The sequence below is a fragment of the Carassius carassius genome, chromosome 49, assembly GCF_963082965.1.
Source record: "Carassius carassius chromosome 49, fCarCar2.1, whole genome shotgun sequence".
Lineage (NCBI taxonomy): Eukaryota > Metazoa > Chordata > Actinopteri > Cypriniformes > Cyprinidae > Carassius > Carassius carassius.
The window spans coordinates 3,769,271-3,785,840 of record NC_081803.1 but is presented as its reverse complement, the minus strand read 5'-3'; the positions used below and the strand labels follow the sequence as shown (position 1 = coordinate 3,785,840).

The window sequence follows — 16,570 nt, the reverse complement described above, 5'->3', positions numbered from 1 at the left end:
CATCAAATGAAAGCTCAGTGTAATGACTAATTACAGTAAAATGTTATTTTTTAGTGATCAAGCTTTTAAAATTCTATATTGATCTCCATATTTTGACTTTTGAACACCACTGTATCTGTCTGTCTGCCTGGAGACTTTATTTGTAATTTTTTTGATTGTTGTATCAGTTCCTCACTGCGTCAAAACATGACAGATTGAGTTTCCTGTGGCTCCCAATCACTTTCCCCCAAATACAAACTAACCTTTTTTTCTCATCTCCTCATTCACGCTATCCCATCACAACACTGAAAGCTCACCTTCACCACTGAGTTTGGTTTTGTTTGTGTGTTATTTCAATACAAGCGGCCCACCATGGCCCCTGCCTCAGTTAAACTGACACCACACACCAGTCACGATCAAAAGTGCTTTCAGATACACACACACACACACACTTCATTTCTCTGCACCCAGGCCTAATTGTTCCCCGGGGTGTCACTGAAAAACACGCTGACTGATGAACTACTCTTGACATTGAGGGCCTTTATATGGATCTCATTTCATCTGTGAGGGCATTACTGATTATATATGGAACAGAGCCGGTTCTGTGTCTTAGATCTAGTCAGATATAATGCAGTGCTAAATAGAACTCATTTACAAACACGCATGTACCTGCCGCTCTGGCTTCGCTCACACTGTGTTCTGGGGAGAAATGACTGGTGCTGTACACACAAAACACACTCAGTCTCACAAATTGGGTCATTCGATGAAAATGGGGTAGTATTGAGCTGCAGGTGGATAAATGTGGCACAGCGTGTGTGTTTATGTCCAGAGTGAACGGAAATCCTGTTCAGTTAATTAGCGGTTAGTCTTGTTGCATTTGGATAGGTGAACTCGAAATCAAGAACTTGAAGTCATAAAACCTCAAGTAATTCTGTCTAGCTGTGTAAGAGCTTGATTCTTGAGTATCGACATCAAGTCTGGTCCACTTCAGAGCAGATTCTGACCTAGAGCTGATAGGATGGAAACCAACACCAGCATGGCACCTTCCAAACAGACTGAAATTGAGTAGAAGTCAGCAAGTTCATGTTTGCCTTTGCATGCATGGCACTGCAGTGCTGCGTCATCACATAAACCATGCTAGTTTAAACTTTGATTTAAAAGTGATTTAAAATGTAGTAAGCTGAGAAGGAGAACTAGTTCCCGTTTGCGCATGCTGTTCTGACACACACCTGACACGCATGTGCAAAAGACTGCCTGTCTGAACAGCACAAGTACCAAACTGCTCAAATACAAATGCAACATTCGGTCAAAATGCCCCCTTTGCAACTATTCACGTAAACACAGACATTTGTCTTAAACGTAAACAGTTTAAGAAATTAGATGTGTAAATATAGTGAATCTGATCATAAATCAGCAGCATCATATACCTGCTGCTGTCTATTATATTATATAGAAATATCTTGACTCTTGACTGAATAATTTTAGGTGCTTTAATAAGAATCATTCTAAATTTAAGTCAGTATTTCTTAAGTATGTTAGACCTACCTAAAAAAAAATTATTTCTATCTTTGTTCAATAGTATTGATTTGTCATTACTTTTAATTACTTTCTTTTTGCTGACTGTTTACTGTCTTCACTTTTCAATTTTGAAAAGTGTTGATTTATATTAATTGGACTAGTATTAGTTTTTGCTTTAGTTTCATAATTGGTATTGAGAATTGTGAAATTTCAGTGTCATCTAAAAAATGTGCATCCTAAAGAAAAAAATGATTTCCAGCACAAAATAACTATATTTTGATCAGTTACTTCTAGTTCTTGACTATATTTGACTTTGCTGTCGGAAGCTCAGACTAGCTTTAGGCAGATGAGCACTAATATTTTTAGCTTTAAGCCTTGCTAACATTGCTATAGCCATGCCAAACACCGTCCTGTGTCCCTGCATACCTGCAAACTTATCACCTTTCAGCAAAATTTGCTGTCTTGTTTATATACATCTGAAGGGAACTGGCTGACTACAGAAAATATTTTATCCCATTTTGTTATTATTTCTGTATGATGCCTAATAAAGTCAAGTTTAAAAGCACTGCTAGGTGTACTGGGATAACAACAGTAACTGCTGTATTTCTGCATTTCCACCTACTGTCAAGTGTAGATTTCCATTTTCATTTTCATTTTGCTCAGAGCAATTATACATAACATGCATAATCATTTACTAGGCTGAGATTTACCTTTTTTCCTGTTTGTACTTTGTCATCTGTGTCAATGCCCTCTTCTGTGTGTTGTTTTTGTATGTCCCAGATCAGTCAAAAGAAGCTGAAGAAGTACGAGAAGGAATATCACACCATCCGAGAGCAGCAGGAACAGCAGGAGGCGCCCATCGAGAGATACGAGGTAGATTCATCCTGCATCTGTTTGTGTGTGTGTGTCTCTGCCGGGATTTACACATCTGAATTCATGACCGTGCATATGAATATTTACAATGATGCATTAGGTGCGTTTGCCCATATGCGTTTAATCTTGGTATAATCTAAGATTTCGTTCTCCTTCTCAATCAGAGCTAGTTTTCTCCTCTGCGCTGAGCTCAAACTCATTTTCCTCCATGCCTGTAACCTTATCTTGTGCTATTAGCATGTGTGCTTTGTGCTTCTAATGAGCAGAAGAGGTCACCGCTGGGCTCAGAGATGATGAGCCCAGCTCGTGGGGATTTACCTCGATCATTTAGGAACTGTCAGTCATGGTTGAACATCTACACGCACACACACACACACACACACACACACACACACTTGTATCCCTTTCATTATGGGGACATTCCATAGGCGTAATGGTTTTCTACTGTACAAACTGTATTTTCTATCTCGTTACCCTAGATCTACCCCTCACAGGAACCTTTATACATGTTTAAATTTTCAAAACACTTAATTCTGTAAGATTCATAAGCTCGTTTCCTCATGGGCACTTAAAAAATGTCAGTCATTTGTGCCTATATATGTGTATGTATGGCATTAACACACAGACACACACACAATATAAACACACACTCTCTTTTTAACAGGCCAAGTGTCTTTAAGTGCAATAGCCGAAGGGACTGAAAGTCCAGTCAGTGTGTTAATTGCTTTCTGACATATTTCCCTCTAACTGGTCAATTTTTAATCAGGTTTCTTCTCCAAGCTTCCTTGTATTCCCAGCACAGTTAACCATTATAGTGACTGTCACGAGACATTCACACGCTGTGTCTGCTCTGCAGAGAGAAAACCGGCGGCTACAGGAAGCTAACATGCGTCTGGAGCAAGAAAATGACGATTTAGCTCACGAGCTGGTCAGCAGTAAGATCGCCCTGAGGAAAGACCTGGACAACGTGAGTCTTCTAGGCAGTTTGACGCTATTTTAAACATTTGTCCTCATTGCAGGTCTGCATTCACACGTCTGTGGCTTCTGGTATGTGTAGTAAAACACAGCGTCTCCTTCTCCCTTAGGCTGAGGAGAAATCTGACGCACTCAACAAAGAGCTTCTCATCACTAAACAGAAACTGGTGGAATCTGAAGATGAGAAGAGACGACTGGAGGAAGAGTCAGCACAGGTCAGACACCTCCAGCAGTAGTCAAAATAGAAATAAAGCTATGACATAACACACGTTGTGTACTGAACAACAAATTGAGACGGTCTTGTATTTTCCTTCAAGTCTGCCGGGTTTCCAGCTCTTTACACAGTATTGAAGGTGTTCAGAAACATTGAACTATTATTTGTTTCTTTTACTTCACTGTCCACTCCAGTTCACCCATTTAAATATATAAATAATAATAATCAATGTAATAAATAATGAAAATATTTTAGCATTTTAAATAAAATGCATTATAATTTTTTTCCACATCACCTGAAAGCAAAATATATGTAAAATATATAAATATACTTCAATAATACATTTTAGATTTTTCACATGATCTTAAAGCTAAATGTATGTAAAACATTGTAAATTGTGGTTTGTGTGGTGTTTTCTGAATTGAAACTACTTTTAAAAGGACACATAATCCCATTAATTAAGTTGTATTGGATTGTTTAAATGCCTTTGCAGAAAAAAAAGAAGAAGCTTTTTTCTGATTGGAAGTGTTGGTCCTGGTAACCCTGTAATGAGTTCACGTTCAGACTCTCGGTTCGAGTTGATTGCTGAGGTTCCTCTGGGACGCCCTGTGGACACAGACAGGAGAGATGTCTCCCCACTTGGGTTAAACATAGGATCATTGTGAAATGACCGATTTCTTTATACGAGAAAAAGAAGCAGACTTTTTAACTTGGGCTCTGTATCTGTGTGTTTTCAGCTGAAGGAGATGTGTCGGAGAGAACTGGATAAATCTGAGTCTGAGATCAAGAAGAACGGCTCCATCATTGGAGAATATAAACAGGTGAACACACACACACACTGACTGGCACACCTCGAGTCCTCAGTGAAACACAGTCTGAAATCATTCTGATTCCAATGGACTTCTGTCACTATAATGAAGTCCAATAACCCCAAATAACTGTGAATGTAAAAAACAGTAAATAGACCAAAAGGCTCCTGTAAACATGCATGTCCAAAGAGGTTATAATAATAATAATAATTTGTTATATAGTTTTTATAACGCTTATCTGGCTACTCAAAGAACTTTACATGAAAGGGGGAATCTCCTGGTCCACCACCAGCTTGCTCACATGGAGAAGGGCTGATCTGAAAGTAGTACCTTCAGTGCAGTATGAGAGCTTCTCTGTAAAAATAGTTGAGCTGCTGTCCCTGCAGAGCTCATTTTAATGGGCCGCTGACAGCATGATTCATGGTGGAGCGTGATAATGGTGTCCTCTGAGCTGAACCAGCTCTCTCTCGCACACACACACACTCATGCTCTTATTGCTTGTATGAGCCAGACAGCACACATTGAGCGTCAAAGGCCTGCAGATATCCTGCTGGACGGCTTCCCGGTGTGAAATGAATAGTGTGAGGAGGAAGGGTTTAACACATCTGCCATCTGATGACTAGGCTGACAAAACACAAAGCTGGATCGTAGAAAGGGATAAAAGAGCATTACTATAAAATGTTCTCAAGCCGAGATCATTTCAAAAGTCTTTACAGTCACTGCACAAATAAATACATTATTCACATCTGACATTGCTGTACAGTGCAAAATGTGTCAAAAGCGTCTGTGTAATGAAAATATGTCCCATTCATTTATATTAGTTCACTGAATGAGTAGCTCAGACATTTTCTCAATGTAGATACATTCTTTCTGTTAATGCGCGTCAACCAGCAAGAAGAAATATCAGTCAGACGTGAATGGAGTCTCAAATCATGACTTCTTAAGGAGACATACAGTATGCTATTAAGTAATCAGAACTCATTTTTTTGTTTGATGGACGATAAAATGGGTGGAAAATCAAATATAACTCCAGAAGTGTGTGTGAACAGTAGAAGATTTTGAATTGATGAGTTATAAGAAAGCAAACTTTAAATCTGCAGCATGGCAGTGAAGTGATGTCACCAGTAAATGAGAAACGTTAATGCACTGTAACGCTCAATACGTCAAGTATACGTCTGTTTGTGCGAGGGAGGTTTAGAGAGACATGCATCTCTAGTTTAAATACGAAGACATTTTTATTAATCGTAACTTCTGGAGAAGCACTGCAAAAGAATGAATCTTTCTAGCGTGTATGTGCCAAGTGCCTAAGGCTATGGATTCAGCTGTGTGTGTACGTCAAGACTGAATTATACTTTGGGCTTTAATCAGTGTGTCATGGCTCAGAACGTCACCCTGCATCATCCCTTCTCATCAGCTGCTGATCAGTGCATGTTTAAGGAGGGTGTTCGCCAAATTATGATATGCAGGCTGCATAGATCTAACAGCGAACTCTGAAGGATTGCTGTCAGGTTGAGAAAGAACCTATGAACCCCATCGTTCAAGGGTGAACAGTTGTACGGCGATGATGCACTTACAGTAAGAGGATGCTGGGGTTACATCCAGACACGGGGAATGTGATATCCTGTGACAGGAGAGATTGATTGAAAGATTGGATCTTCATCTTATGACTGTAAGCCTCACTGCTGACCCTTGACCTCTGTGTGTTTGTGTCTCAGATCTGCTCTCAGCTCAGCGAGCGGCTGGAGAAACAGCAGACGGCCAACAGAGGAGAGCTGGAGAAGATCCGGGTGAGGGATGACTCAAACACACACACAGCAGAAAGTGGCCTGATGTAGAAATGTATTCTTTGATTTTTTTGCAGATGCGGTCATAAATATATACAGCATTCACAGAAAAGATTTAATCTAGAATTTAGCATTATTTATTCAAATCAGGCATCAAAACTTCATAATGAAGTCCAAAAAAAATCAACCTGACAGCAAACACTACAATCGAAAGCATTGCTTTTTTTATATACACTGGTCAGTTTTGATATTTTGGGCAATTCTGCTTTTTATAACACTGTTGTTTTTTTCCTTTCCTGGCTGTTTATGATTTTGATAAAGAAAAAACAACTTCGATTCCATTGTCAACAAAGTCAAAAAAAACCTTGAACCTGGTTTGATTTGAACTTATTCGGATTGGTCAGGCGTGTCATTCTACACTATACTGATGCTAAACTGAATTGAATTTCTTAAGCAGATCTTTTAGTTTCATGTCTCTCATTTCAGTGTTTTATTTATTTGGTAGTAATAAGCAAGATAATGTACATCCAGCTGCTCATTATCACTAGTGCTTTGCTGATGGATGATTTATTTAGCTAATAACCCGCTGATATTGAGAACGGAGTTATGCCTGTAATCAGCCAAAGCAGCTTAACGTGGTGCTCTCCAGGCTTGTGCTGAAGGGTTACGAGTGGATGTGTGTGTTGGTACAGATGAAGGTGGAGGGCTGTGAGAAGTGCAGCATTCTCTTCAGTAAGGAGGGTCGTCTGAAGGTGCTCAGCGCTCGTAAAGAGGGCGGTGAGGAGGACACAGACGAGGAGAAGGAGGCGCTGAAGAACCAGCTGAGAGAGATGGAGCTGGAGCTGGCGCAGACCAAACTACAGCTGGTGGAGGCCGAGTGCAAGATCCAGGTACCACAAAGAGTCAAAGACACAGCACCTACCTGAGCCCAGACGTCACCACACATTACACTAGACTACATGTATTTGGCTGTTCTGTGTCTTCCATCTCCTCATAGCTCTTTCACAGAAACTGATTTCAAAGTCCTTCAAATGGGCAAAAGAGAGTTCAGTCTCTTCAGTCCATTCAATGTTTATGATTAAAAGACAAAATAATGTTACAAATGGCCAAATCTGTTGGATTCGTAACTTCTGTTGACATGTGAAACACAATTTTTTTCTATGCAACATATAGAAATGACAAATAAAGCATCAATCAATCAATCAATCAATATGAAATGTAATAACTGAATATAAAGTACCTGTTATAAAATTCAGCTTTGCATCACACAATTAATCTCCATTATAAAATATACGCCAATAATAAAAAAAAGTTATTTTGTAGTGTAATGATATTTCAGAATGTGACTATTTCAACTGTATATTTATCAAATAAAAGTAGCCCGAGGTGAGTTCACACAACGCAGTTCTCAACTAAAAACAGAAAACTTTCTATGCGTTTTGGCCGTTCATATATTTTGGGGGGCCTGAAAATACAAACTTTTGAAAACGGCTTCAAAGTGCAAGTTTCTCAGGATCATGACATCATGCATGATTATTACATGTTCAGTGTGCAGGGTATCTGTACGTGCGCAGATGCGTAGTGTTTCGTTTCAAATGACATCGCCATCTACTGGCCTGACATGAATAATACAGAGTTTCAGTAGTTTTCGTGGATCTGCGTGAACAAGGATCGTTCTGATAATGTTGTCATCTGTACGCAAAACCTTTAAAAAACACAAAGGAAAAACATTCCGTTTTAAGTACATAGTTGTTGTGAAAACACCATTAGTGAGCACAAGAGACTTCTAAAAAAAAAAATACAAATATTACTAAACCTTTGAACAGTATATATACACACACACATCTATAAAAATGGTTAAAGTGGTTGTAAGTAGCCTAAATAAATAAGCACCAGTATTTTCTGAGGCTTGTTTTAGATAGTTTGCATTTGACATCAGGTGTCCGATAGGTAAATATCTTCTTGTCTTTAGGATCTGGAGCATCATCTGGGTCTGGCTCTGAACGAAGTCCAAGCAGCCAAAAAGACGTGGTTCAACAGGACGTTAACCTCCATCAAGACGGTCACAGGAGCTCAAGGCAAAGAGAGCGTCTAACAGGACACACTTCCAGAGACGAAACACTCCAGCACAACATCTCCTCTCACCCCACAGCTGGAACAGTGCAAACCTTTTTTTCTCTCCCTTTTGCCCTTTTGTATAAACAAAACTTTCCTTCTAGGGTACCTGCTACCCCATTTGAAACACAAGTACTTGCTGAAAGAAAAAGACGCTAGTCTTTCTACTACTGAAGATGTTAAACAAAAGACTGGGGCGTCAGGGGCTATTAACATTTCTATCTGCTGTCCTGCTCAAGACTACTTGCACAAACACAGAGTCTGAGTCAAACACAGATGGTACGAGTGCTGCCGGAAAACTAGCTTACGTTCTCGCGTGACTTTCGTTATTGTAATAAAAGGACAAATGTGTAGATCCATGTGCATGTGTATGACTGAGGTCTGCTTTTATTGTACAGTGTATGTGTGTGTTGGCCAACATTGTGGTTCTCAGAGGAAAACTAAAAACAGGAAGTAGGTAGCACACTGTACATAGACTGTACAGTCAACTTTTATTTAGATTCCTCCTCAAACCACTAGCTGGCGCCCTTCTGATATTAACAAATCAAGTAAATGGTATATGATGGGATACAGGCATTATGTATATGCACAGCCATACACAACCAGATCTGTGAAGTCTGCTCGTGTATGCGAGAGGTCAAAGGTCTTTTACAGTAGCGGTTCATCATGACTGACAGGAAGCACATCTGGAGGTAAAGAATCCGCAGGAGTCACTGTGTAACCGACTCGCTGTGAGGAAGGTGTTTACACCTTTCAGACATATTTATATTAATATCAGGCTTGATAGAGTTATTGTCATTGTTAAAGAAGACAAATGAGGCCATTCTAAGGCACTGGGTTGTACATAAAAAAAAGCATATGTTTTTGTTTTGATTAATTTTATATTTCAACTTTGGTAACTGTACTAATGTTGCCTAATTGTACTGTGCTACAGATTATTACTCATGATTTGCTTTTGTCTGAATTTCAAACTGCTGTCTCATCATTACATGCCAAATGTACCTTTTACCCAGCATTACATGCGTGTGGACATGGTAATAGTGTAGGATGCATTGTGTAAACCTCCATAAATTTCAGTATAAATCTTTGAACACATCTCCTCCGGTCTGGTGTGCGTTCTTTATGAGACTCTGCTCCACCAGATCTCTTGAGTTTTCAAATAATCATTAAGAATGTATGTCTTAGCATTACTAATTGTTTCCTGGACTGACTTATGATTTCATAACTGCGCTAAAGGTACTTTTGCAAAACATCAACATAAAAAAAAAAATAAGTTTGTCAAGACTTAACTAACTTCACAAAAGATTTAATGATTTTAACATATTAACATATGACATCAGAGGTACTATCACATTTATCAATCATCATCAATAATTTAGTGTTTTTATCAACTTAATTGGAAATTACTGTAACACGCATTAATTGCAGCCTCACAAAGACCCGCCCCCTCTTTACTGTTGTTATGTCCGACAAACCATGGTACTCTCAAAAAAAAAAAAACAGATATACTGTACCTTCAATAGTAGTATCTGGAAACAGATAAAAGAACAATTCAAGATAAAGTCCCTTTCATTTATATCTCGTATGGCTCAGAATTCTGATCATTTATCTCATCAAAATTGGATAGGACCTTTGTGCAATTGGCAGAAATGGGTGTACATACTGTAGGGGACATTTTCATTGATGGGGCTCTGACATCCGTTAGTCAGCTACAACAGAAATTTAAATCCCCAGTTTTTTTTTTCTATTTCTACAGATTAGGAATTCTATATATGCTCATACACCTTCATTGGATAATGCATCCCCCTCAATTAATTATAAGTGTCTTGATCAGTGTGAAGGAAGTAAAAATGCATTATTGAAAATGTATGATCTGCTACAATCCTTTATTTCTCACTCTAAAAGTTTTCTTAAAGAAGAATGGGGAAAAGAAGTAGGAGTGGAGATTTCTGAGGAAATGTGGCAGATGAGTTTATAAGATATTAACAAACATTCTATTAATTCTATAGACACTGCCTTAATCAATTTAAGATCATTAACAGACTACATTATTCAAAATAGAAACTACACAGAATTTTCACAAATGTTTTCTTTTGTGATAACTGTAATTCAGTAGATGCTGATTTGTCCCATTGTTTGTTCCAAGATACAGAGTTATTGGAATGGAATTTATGATGTGATTTTCAGAGATTTTTAGGGTGCAAATGCAGCCGGATCCGGCACTTCTCATTCTGGGACTTTCTGAATGTATGCATCTATTATCAGGAGCACAAAACAAACTGCTTGCATACAGTTTAATTACAGCCAAGAAGTTACTACTGCTGTTCTGGAAGAAAAGGGAGGCTCCGACAGTCAAATTATGGCTTGAAGAAATTATTTCTACTTTACATTTGGAACGAATTTGATAATATTCTAAATCTGGCACCCTTTTCTGTTATCTTGATGGAAACCTAATGCATCGTTTGTTAATGTAATGTTTTAGCCTAATATTTCTTCATCACTTTAAACTGTAATCAGGTAAGGGATGGTTTTTAAATGTCTCTCTTTTCTCATTTAAATTGCCAAACTATTAGCCGAAGCCTAGTTTGGTTTTGGCATCTGATAGTAACAATAACGTGTAATATCAAGACTGGAAGTCATTACTGATCAATGGAGAGCAGTAGAGTTGCTTGAAGTTCCAACCATATTCAAAGTGGATTTTTTTCGGATGTATTGCAATATTTGAACTTCTGTGGCTAGATCGAATGCTATTCTAATTAAAACTGTTAGTGTGTTGTGAGAATTACCAGTATTATTCACTAGAACATCATTAAAACACTACATTAAATGTGGTTATGCATAATAATAATGGAGTAAATAATTGTTTACACTGATTATTTGTTTTGTGTGAATATATTCATACAACCATTACATGCATAAATAATAATTGATTTTACCATGGTGAATAAGCCAAAGGTAACAGTTGATTCACGACCAATGTGAAAGTGCAATGCAAAGTTTTGTGTTTTTTATAACCGATGCTTTTAACCCAATGCTTAGTGTATAGGGAGTAGACATACCATTAAGAGCCGTGCTTGCACAGGTTCTGCATGATCTTCTTCTATATCCTCTGCGTCTCAGTCGGGCTCAAATTGATAAGCAATATATGCAATATGCTGCTGAGGTGAGGGGCAAGACATGCACCAGAGATGGTTTAGCAAATCACAACACACTGGACTAGCTAACCAATCAGAGACTGTTGTGTATTTCTGAGGGAGGAGCATCATAAAAGCAGGAAATGGTAAGCGCGTTTAACAGAGAAGTGACAATAAAGGTCAATTAAAAATAATGCGTTTTTTTTGTTTTTTTTTAAACGAAGCATGAAGACATTCGATTGCACCCCGTAAACACAATCAAGCCTAGAAAAAAACCAGTTAACCAGTTAAGGCTTTTCGTTCTGGATTCATACTGGATTCTGGATTCAGCTGATAATAACTGTGGGACACACTACACAATTTATATTTATATACACTACACTTTTTATCCAACACACATACTTAGCGTACACGTAAATCTTTTGCACATAATATACATGTACATACATGGAACACACTATACTACTTATATTTATATTTATATACACATACACTTATTTATCCAAACACACATACTTAGCGTACAGTTTCAATTTTTCCACATAATATACATGTACATACATAAATGCTCTTTTTAATATACCTGCCATACATTGTCAATTTGTATATTGTCAATCCTTACCCACCTATTTGTATTTTTTTGTATTTTTTATTCCTTATTGTGTTTTTTGTTCTGTCGCTGTTATGTTGCACTGCGGAGCTCTGTCACGAAAACAAATTCCTCGTATGTGTGAACATACCTGGCAATAAAGCTCATTCTGATTCTGATTCTGATTCTGATTCTGATACCCAGGTCTGCCAGCTGGCGACCCCTGTCCTACAGCATGTCTTGTTATATCATTAAGCCTGTCTATAAGCTAACTTTTTAAATAGCATGTGGTCCTGTAAAATTATCACTCTGGGATGATGTGTTAAGCAGGTTTTGGAATCCTGTTACCGGGAGTTACCTGGCATCAGGACAAACTCAAACGTAATCTCTGATGAACCCAAACTCCACAGCTCACTCTTAAGTGAATGCGTTAGGAGGTAGGGAACAGGTGGAACGTTGATTGCACTCATATACCCCGAGCCTGACTGGTTTGTGCAGAAGTACCTCGACCCAACCCCAGTGTACCTCCACCTCTGCCCAGGTTTCGCTGACACAGGCCGGATGTTATGCTTGCTCAAGTCGTTGAAAATAGCTTCCAATGGAGGCAAGTAACAGCTGCAGAAAAAAAAACTGCAATGGTTTTCCCAGATGAGAGGATCCTTTACATTCAGGCAACATGTATTATGTCCACTGTCATGCTCAAATACTTGGTCTTACCTCACCATGGCTTAACATTCCCGGAAAGTTCTTTCCACACTTATCCCAGACTCATCAATAATACAGGAGCACGTTACCCAACTAATTACAGACTAGGTGAGTCACTAATATGATCCTTCATTCAGAATTACATTCTTACACAAACAACATGCATTGATTTGCACAGAATGGAAAAGGAATAGCCCTGTCCAACTCTCACAGCCATTCTTCAGAGTCCACAGTTTGTGCAGGGAATACTGGGCCCCCTTGAAATTACATTGGCTCAGACCCCAATAAATTGCTATTGCAATTCAGGTCGGGGGAGGTGAGTGGTCCCCCTCATTTAAATATTTTTGGGCCATTGGAATTGTCCTAGATTTGTGACATAATGCTGCTTTGACTGTAAGGTACACGTCTGTTTCAAAGCTCACCTCGGTGGCCCTGTCCCAAATGGCACACTTCATGTGCACTTACGGTCTTGTGGACTTACAATGGATCTTGCATACCATAGTGCTGCTTTTATATTGTTTTTATTGTCGTTAACATTATGCGCTCGTTTTATGCATGTCACAGTATTCTAAAAATGTAACGTTTGTTGTCGTTCAAATAAAAAAAATACATGTCTCAAGGCCTTGTTTTTTTTTATTCCACTCCCACGTCTTGCATTTTTGTGTTTAAAAACGCAAGGCCTAGAGATGTGTTTTTTAAGAGTTGAACTTCTGTTCTGTGTGAATGGCCATGAAGTCCAAAAGAATGCAAATTCACATGAAGTGTGCCATTTGGGACAGGCCCAAGGTTGTTTAAGAGCTTGCTATCCTTGCTTACCTAGCATTCCCTCAATCTTCTCTAATGCACTTTCCATTTGCAATTTCATAGGTTGGCACCATTTTTCATTTTTGACAGGACTGAATTTGAGGCTGTTAGGAACACAAGAACAGTGCATCTAATGGATTGTTCTGCTGATGAAACGTCTGTCTGTCAATAGACAAAAACTGTCAATAAACTGTCAATAAACAAAAACAGTTCGATTTGGTGAACTGGTTAAAAAAGATCCGGTTACATCGAATGATTCGTTCGCGAACCGGATAGCATTACACTGCTTTGTTTTGAACTCTCTCACACAACAGACACGGAAGAGAAGACAATGCTGAATAAAGTCATAGTTTTTGCTATTTTTGGACCAAAATGTATTTTCGATGCTACAAAATATTCTAACTGACCCTCTGATGTCACATGGACTACTTTGATGATGTTTTTCTTACCTTTCTGGACATGGACAGTATACCGTACACACAGCTTCAATGGTGGGACTGAGAGCTCTCAGACTAAATCTAAAATATCATAAACTGTGTCTCAAAGATAAACGAGGTCTTATGGGTTTGGAACGACATGAGGGTGAGTTATTAATGACATAATTTTGATTATTGGGTGAACTAACCCTTTAAGTCTCTCCCTCACTGCTTCATTTTCAACCACGTTTAATTGAACATGGTGTCTAACCTGACTGAGGTTTATTGCACATTACTGCCCCCTAGCTTATTGGAGACAGTGCACATATCCAATGACTGGTCGGCTACATTTCAAACAAGTATACAATTTATTGTAACATCTCTCTAATCAATAACTGGCACATTTTAAGTATGACAAGCTTCTGTCTTCTAAGTATACTCTAGATGTAAACAAAAAGGACACAGGACAAAATACACCACACATCAAAAAGTGTTTAATGTCTTGATATATATATATAAAAAAAAAAAAAAAGTTTACAGTTTTTAGATATTTCACACTTTACTTTAAAAGCATAAATTATGGCAATTAAGTGACAGACAAATCACTATAGTATTTTCACAACTAATATTTTGTAATTTGATACCATGGCTAGCAAACATCTACTGCTGTCATGTTCAAGCACTGCTCGCTCACAGTTGTGCACAATCACCACTTCACATTATATTTTTACCCTTTATAATTTCTCAAATCTAGAATTTATATATATATAATTTGTCAAGTTACATAAAAGTTGTGAAATGGATAACTGAGAATCCCGCAGACTGCTTTCACTTGCAGTCCGACTCAAGAGAAGTACTTACAGAATCATGGAAGAGCACACAAGCAAGGATTTGCCATGCTCATGAAGATTAAAAATAATATTATTAAAAATAATAAAGAAACATAAAAATGGACATTAGCACCCCTAAAGGGGGAAAAAATGCACACACACAAATCACATGAGTATTTTTTTATAATATAGGTAAATAATTCATATCAGTGTATTTGGATGCATCTTAAAAGATGCAGTTAGCTCTTCTATGAAAGTACATTCAACTACATAAATACATTTCAAACCTAAACATGGCTCTATTGCTGGTTCAGTGTATGTGATCTTCAGCGCTTCGGCTCACACGTGATTCAGCTCAAATGACGGCCGTCCCCATCTGCCCCGGCTATATGCAGGGGGGGGGGGGGGGATCAGAGACGTGGAGAAAACATTCACTTCAGCATTTCATTCTGCAAAGCTTGCTCAAGCTGAAACTGGATCTATATTTCTGTACTTACATCGCAAGCTCACAAACTGAATTTCCAACTCGAGTCCCACACACAAATCCCTTTCCTTCATGACAGGATAAATATTCCACCACTTAACCGTTTCAAAAAATACAAAGTAGTCTTCTTGTATTGATAAAGCACCAACATTCGAAAGTGTACATCAGTGTTTTTTTGTGGGGATATGTCCCTTTAGGGCTAAATCTAATGATCATCCATCTGTCACAAAGTGAATGTCTAAAATTAAAAATGCCATTATTTTCCAGAATCTGTGTATCTAACCATTTATCTATTAAATGAAAAAAGAAAAAAATAAACATAAAAAATCCTAGATATTGGTTAGACAACATTTTGTTTTAAAATTATGTTCTAGAGGCAACAGTGAAATGAACATTTCGGAGCCAATGTTATGATTTCAGTCTACATTCTACATTGGTTATGTCTGCATTAATCCAGATACGAAAAATGGTCGAAAATAGCGTTTGAAACATCTAAAAAAAAATAAAAAAATTAATATGGCTGAAAATGCACAAGAAGCTTACTAAGATCGACCATAGAGGGACCGTAAAAAATATTCTCACACTATTCTTCTGGCATGGACCTTTTTATTATCAAAATACCTCAGTACTTACTGTTGTGTCCAGGTCACACTCACTCACCATGATATGTTTGGTCTAAAATGCAATTGTCCTCATATTTTGCCAAAGCACAGCATTTGCGAGTACATTTTTCTGTCATCTTTGCAGGAATGAAATATTGGAAGATTGATTTGAAGATTGTACAAAGTAACATTTATCTTTAGCAACACTGTGGAAGTGAACAGCACACAACAGTTAAATGTAGGTTTAACGACATCTCTATCCGTAAAATATGTGCCACATGAGTAAACATGCTTCATTGTCTTCAAATACCTCAGTTTCACAGTCCACAATGCTAAAACAAGACCAAGAAAAAGATCAGACATACATTAACTAGAGTACTAAAAAAAGCAGAAGTGGATGAGCCATGTAGACATTGCATTTGAAATCTATCTGAGAAGAGCTGATGGAAGTGGTATGCACTATGCAATCTTGTGCAAATATCAGGGCTCTGCCCACAAATGGTGACATCAGACATGAGTCACCAAACAGAATAAAAAATAAACTTTTGATGGCTTCCAAGAAAATCGAACCTGGTTTATTTGAATCAGACGCTCTCTCGTGGCTCAACACATGTCTTCTCCCTATGATAGACAACTGAGATTCAAACACAGCTGACGAGCTCCGCTTGTCTTTGATGAGCAGAATTAAAACTTAAACTGAACTAAAATATGAGTCCTCACAACATATTGATGACTGGCT

General features: G+C 38.0%; 1 protein-coding gene across 2 annotated transcripts in view; it reads left to right on the top strand.

Moving 5' to 3' along the window:
• LOC132132967 (rab GTPase-activating protein 1-like) overlaps nucleotides 1-9,366 on the top strand; it is a 78,330-nt gene extending 68,964 nt beyond the window's left edge. For both annotated transcript variants that reach the window (XM_059545598.1, XM_059545597.1), the window contains 7 exons: nucleotides 2,278-2,370; nucleotides 3,227-3,337; nucleotides 3,456-3,560; nucleotides 4,297-4,380; nucleotides 6,084-6,155; nucleotides 6,845-7,042; nucleotides 8,125-9,366. In XM_059545598.1, the coding sequence (XP_059401581.1) occupies nucleotides 2,278-2,370; nucleotides 3,227-3,337; nucleotides 3,456-3,560; nucleotides 4,297-4,380; nucleotides 6,084-6,155; nucleotides 6,845-7,042; nucleotides 8,125-8,247 (786 nt within the window). In that variant the 3' untranslated portion in view covers nucleotides 8,248-9,366. The remainder of the gene's footprint in view (nucleotides 1-2,277; nucleotides 2,371-3,226; nucleotides 3,338-3,455; nucleotides 3,561-4,296; nucleotides 4,381-6,083; nucleotides 6,156-6,844; nucleotides 7,043-8,124) is intronic.
• Nucleotides 9,367-16,570: the final 7,204 nt, after the last annotated feature.